Consider the following 5,199-nt stretch of genomic DNA (forward strand, 5'->3'; position numbering starts at 1 on the left):
ACACTCACCCACGCTCAGTCACTGTCCCACTGGCCTGGGAGCTTCCAGAGGCATGAACTCTGTACTACGCACCTTTGGAAACCTACCCGTGACCTGCCGTTGACAAACATCCCTAGAAAGCTGCCCACATCCCTAAAGGAATCTCAGCTGGGATAGCCCTGGACCCAAACCCCAGAGCAAAGGACCAAGAGACACCTGGAGACTTCTCCGAAGCCCCTAAATCTGTAGCCATCCGGTTCCAGACTCTCTTGTTCCCCAAGGAAGGGGTCCCAGGTGGCTGGGAAGAAGGTTAAAGGGAAAGGGAGTCCCCAGGTGTGAGGCAGAAACAGGGGTGCCAGTGGGAGAGCCGGACAAGGCCTCCTGGCAACACCCACTTTGTCCGGACAAGGCCTCCTGGCAACACCCACTTTGTCCTGACTGTGCCCACGATCTGCCTACCCTGCCCCCACCCATGCGGACACCCTGGCTCAGTGGAAGCACCCCCTCTTCCCACCGGCCAGTCCAGCCCCGTCTCCCCACAAGAATACAATCCAGAAAGCTTGCCAAGAGCAGATTCTTTATTAATTTCTTTTTTTCTTTTAAAAAAAAAGTATTCCTTCAGTATAAAAAATAAATATTTTAAATATGGACATTGAATAAATAAAAATAATCTGTCAGTATGAAACATTCCCACAGGGTACATTCATCAAAGAGGAATTTGTCCCCCAAGGCCAAGTCCTTTCCAGTAGAAAGGAGGGAGGGAAGCAGGGAAGGACACGCAGAGCTCGCTGTGGGCAGAGCTCGCTGTGTGGATGGGCGCAATGCCCAGGTATGGGGTCAGGGGGAGGGGATGTGGGGAGGTGGGGGGTCCAGGAGTAAAAGGCATCTGTACCATCTGAAGGGAAGCTAATTTCTCGCTGGATTCTGGCCTCCAGCCCCACGCGCAATGTCTACTGTGGAGAGCCCCAGGGCAGAGCTGGACTTCTATCTAGGGGCACGTCCCCAGGGAGGGGACAAGAAGAGGGGGACAAGGACAAGGAGGAGAGGGACAAATAAATAGTGGTGCTTTCTCATTTTAAATTTCTTTTTTAAATAAATAAGGTCCCCAATACCATTCTTTCAGTCAACTGCAAAAAAACAAAAACGACAGTCCCACCTGCTGCCCTCTCCTCTGCGGGCTGGGGTCGTGACCCAGGATACAGGTGCAGGGCAAAACCAGCAGATGAAATGAAGGAGGACGTGGACAGCTTCCTGCCCTGCCAAGCTTTTCCCATACAAAGGCTCCAAAATTCAGAGATGCTGTGCAAAGTGGGTGCCCATCTGCCAGATGGGGTCTGCAAAGAGCACTGAGGCTGGGGGGTGCGGGTGAGAGGCAGAGCCGGGGCCGGGCCTGGGGAGGGGTGGGAGTGGGGTGAATTGCTGGCCCCTGGAGCCTCAGAGGCTGCCCGGCGCCGGGAGTCTGTGTCCAGGGGTGATGAGATGACGGGAGGCCAGGTGGCCCCAAGTCTTTCGAACAACATTCACAGGAGGAGCAGAGTGATGGGGGGGACAACAGGCTGAGATCCTGGACAAGGCTGGAGGTGACCCTCATTAAAACGGTGTTGGAAAACACGTGGTCTGCTCTGCCACCCGCCGCAAAAGTCTTGCCAATGGGACGGGCAACTCCCACCTCTAACCCCAACCCCGGGTCTTGGGTCCTGCCTGCCGCCTGCCCACCTTGCCATTCCGAGGGGCACTGGGCACAGGTAAAGTGCTTAGAGGTGACAGAGAGGTGCAAAGTGAGTGCAAAAGTACCATAATCATGCTGGCTGAACGGCAAGGCTTGCCGCCCCACTCAGGGTTTGAGAAGAAGCCAGAACCCTGATCTTAGCAGCTGCCCCAGCTCCCAGACCGGAGGGCGTTGCTCGGCGCGCCTGGCCCCGGCACAAAGGAACAGGATCGGGTTCCCTGCCTGGGAACCCAGACATGGGTGGGGGTGTGGGGGGAGGTGGGGCAGGAGGGACCACAGCTTCCTGGTCTGCGTCCCGGGGCCTCCTCGTCCTCCTCCCCAGAGCAGGGGCCTCCTCCCCGGGGCCGCCCCGGCTTCCCGAGAGGCAGCCAGGCCCCCTCGCCCTCTGCGGGTGTTCAGGCCACCAGAGAAGGCGCCTCTCACTGGGTACTGGTCAGGACGGTTCCGGGGCCGCTTGACTGCTGGTCTAGAGGTGGCCAGGGCAAAAGAAACAGCGGCAGCTTGCCTTGCCCAGGGCTTTGTCTCCGCCGTGAAGGTTGCCTCCAGCAGCACAGTCCCAGGGGCACCGAGAACGCAGTGTTAAATGAGCCCCTTGGAGCCAAGGAACATGACGGCCCCCAGAGCCGGTCACAGTTGCAATGGGGGTTGCCGTCGGGTCCCCTGCCCGCCGCCCACCCAGACTGACCAGTGCTCTCAGCTCCTAACCCTTCTCTGAGCTTCACCCGTAAGGCTCACCCTACCTTGTAACATCTTTGACTTCCAGACCAGGTCCTGCGAAGGCCTGGCCCCCAGCTCCCATAGGAGGAGCCTTCATATTATTTCCCTTGGAGAAAGGGGAACAGGGAAAGGGGGTGAACTTTTGCCATCTGAAGCACCAATAAGTTAATATAAATAGGGCATCAAAATAAATAGACAATCATGCTGAGTCAGGCACATGGCGCTCTCGGCTCTCAGGCTTCCTGAGACCCTGACCCCAACTGCCACCATCCCCCTGCCCCAGGGACCAGTGACGGATGGCCTCTGGTGCCCCTGGTGTACCTCTGTGTGACCTCACGGGGCCTCAGTGGGCCTCAGATGGGAGCTGCCACTCTGACCTACTCCATCCGCACACCCTCGCCCACAAGACTCTGGATCCCCTCAGAACCTCCTCACCTGACTTTCCAACCTGCCCGCCCCCACACACCCCACCTCCAGGTCCAGCCCCTAAACCCCGCAGCCAGCGAGGATGGCAGGACAGACTTTGGGCTCAAGGAAGGGGAGCCCATCAAGCCTTTCAAGGGCCTCTCTTCCTTCCCCGGCCTGCATGTGGCCTCTCTCTGCCTTCCCGAGAGCCTGGAGGGCCAAGTGGCCTCCTTCTGGAAACTTCCACCTGAGAGCTGTAGGCCTGAACTCCCCAGTCTCACCCAAGTAAGGCAGCATCTCAAACCACAGCTCCCGTTCCAACTCGCCATACCAGTAGGAGCCAAGGGTCCTTCCGGATCCCAGCCCCTCCGGGCTGCCTGAGCTCCAACCAGACTGTTTAAGGTCAGCCAAGGCACTGATGGTGGTCATTCTGCTTGTGTGTGGGGGGTGCGGGTTAGTGCCCCCAACCCCTGCTGTCTTGTCCCGTGGTCAGGGTCGCCAAAGACAACTTGTGCGGTTTGCTCACGAAGACCCTGGCCAAGGGGACAAGTCGGGGGCCAAAACCCAGCCCGTGCCTGGCTGCAGCCTCCCAGAAGAAGGGGCACCTTCCTTTCTAGTTGGCACCACATATAGGCTCTGCCTCTGGGAGTTCTAGCTCTGCTCGGCATCGTGGCGGCCCACCCTGAAGGGGAGTGGACCGGCCAGGAACCCCCCCTGGGGTCTGCCAGGGGCCCCCACTCAGGTCTGGCGGTGCTCTGGGCCACGGCCACAGTTGGAGAGTCCCCTACTATCTAAGACCTCCCGTCTAGAAGGCCTGAGCCAGCACGGCAATGACCTGCTTGTACTTCCCCAGGAGCTGACAGCCCAGCTTCTTCTTCTGGAAGATGTCCTTGCCCGAGGTGTCAGGGCCGTAGGTCACATCCACATGGCTCACGTGGTACTTGCTGCACAAGCGGCAGAGCACGTTGCTGAGCAGGCCCCGCAGGACATCAGCCGTGGCGTTCAGCTTGCTGTGCAGGCCGTGGGCGTAGGGGTTGAGGACCTTCTGGTCCCGCGTGATGTTGCCCAGGGAGGCGCCCAGGTACGCGATGATGCGATACAGCTCCACCAGCCGGGCCTTCTCCGTGCCGTTGGCGTGGAAGGGCGGGAAGTCGGTCACGTTGGGGCTGCACAGCTTGTCCAGGTTGTTGGGGAAGGGCTCCCCCTGGGCCGTGTACTGAGGAGCAGAGGGGCAGAGGGGCGGTGAAGTGGGAGGCAGGGACGGCTGCTCCAGCCCTGCCGCCCAGCCTGTGGTCAGCCCTTGGGCGTCAGTGTCGCCCCCCCCAATACACACACACACACACAGGCTTGAGAACCCAATCACTTGCCCTGCAGGCATCTCGGGACTGTCCCAAGAGCCAGAAGTAGCAGTGGGCGTGAATGCACTTGGTAAAGCATCCAGCCTCTATCCCACGCAAGGAGGCACCCTCCTCCTCACCATCATCAGGACCACAAGGGAGAGGCGGGAAACACCCAGTCTCACCTCCAGCCGTGTGCACCACATACACTTGCCCTTTCACCCACCGTGCTCACCCTCTTCCTGGGCGGCTCCGCACCCCGTCACCCACAGCCCGCCATCTCTTTCAACAGCACCTCCCAGTCCCTTCCACCGCCTCCCTCTCTGTCTCTCATCTGCCTCCCTCCACCAGGTGGACCAATCCCAACGCTACAAGTGCCAGCCCTGCCTGCCGCCTCTTCTCCAGGCGCCTCTGGCCCCCCATCTACCTTGGCACCCAGGGAAAGAGGCCGGGCCTCGGCCGAGGGATGGGGAGAAAGCTGGGGGGGATCTGGGTGCGGTGGGACAAAACCACACACCCTTCCCTTCTCTGACCAGCTGCACCAGCCAAGGTCCCTGCTTGCAAAGCCCAGCCCCTCCCTGCCTTGTTCCTCGGCACCCTGAGGGGGAGACTTACATAGAGGATAAAGAGGCTGTTGGCACTGCTGTTGAGTTGTCCCAGCTGGTTTCTGATCTGGTTCATGAGGTTGCTGGGACAGGGATGGCGGGTGGCGCAGGTGGCATTGACCGGGGTGATGGGAAGGGGGCTCCCGGCCCCATGTTTCCAGTGCAGAACCAGCAGCAGGGGCACGACTCCTGCAGACAAGAGGTGGAGAGCCATGAGCAGGGAGCGGGGGGTGGCGGGCAGCGGTGGGCAAGCCAGCTTGGGGGAGAGGCTGCAACTCTGGTCCTGCGGAGATCTTCCCCTCTCAGGCTCCAGCTCTCTCTTCTCCAGACCTGGTGGTTTCTGATTTTGGTGATGTCCCTGCATTTACCTCCCCAGATCGCTAAATCTCCCCATTTATCACTCCCTGCTGTCTCCTGAGGGGACAGG

The 5,199-nt window shown here is 59.8% G+C and overlaps 1 protein-coding gene across 1 annotated transcript; it reads right to left on the minus strand.

Moving 5' to 3' along the window:
• Nucleotides 1–3,038: 3,038 nt before the first annotated feature.
• Nucleotides 3,039–4,986, minus strand: LIF (LIF interleukin 6 family cytokine). The gene is made up of 2 exons (XM_068989633.1): nt 4,783–4,986; nt 3,039–4,046 (listed from the first exon to the last, which is right to left on the minus strand). Exons 1-2 carry the CDS (start codon nt 4,984–4,986, stop codon nt 3,636–3,638), a joined length of 615 nt encoding a protein of 204 aa, XP_068845734.1. The 3' UTR covers nt 3,039–3,635.
• Nucleotides 4,987–5,199: the final 213 nt, after the last annotated feature.

This window comes from Capricornis sumatraensis, chromosome 17 (genome assembly GCF_032405125.1).
Source record: "Capricornis sumatraensis isolate serow.1 chromosome 17, serow.2, whole genome shotgun sequence".
Classification (NCBI taxonomy): domain Eukaryota; kingdom Metazoa; phylum Chordata; class Mammalia; order Artiodactyla; family Bovidae; genus Capricornis; species Capricornis sumatraensis.

Coding starts and splice junctions, on each gene's coding strand:
- LIF (XM_068989633.1), bottom strand. CDS start 4,986: ATGGCTCTCCACCTCTTGTCTGCAGGAGTCGTGCCCCTGCTGCTGGTT. Junction 4,047..4,782: donor ACAGCCTCTTTATCCTCTAT/GTAAGTCTCCCC, acceptor TCTGCTCCTCAG/TACACGGCCCAGGGGGAGCC.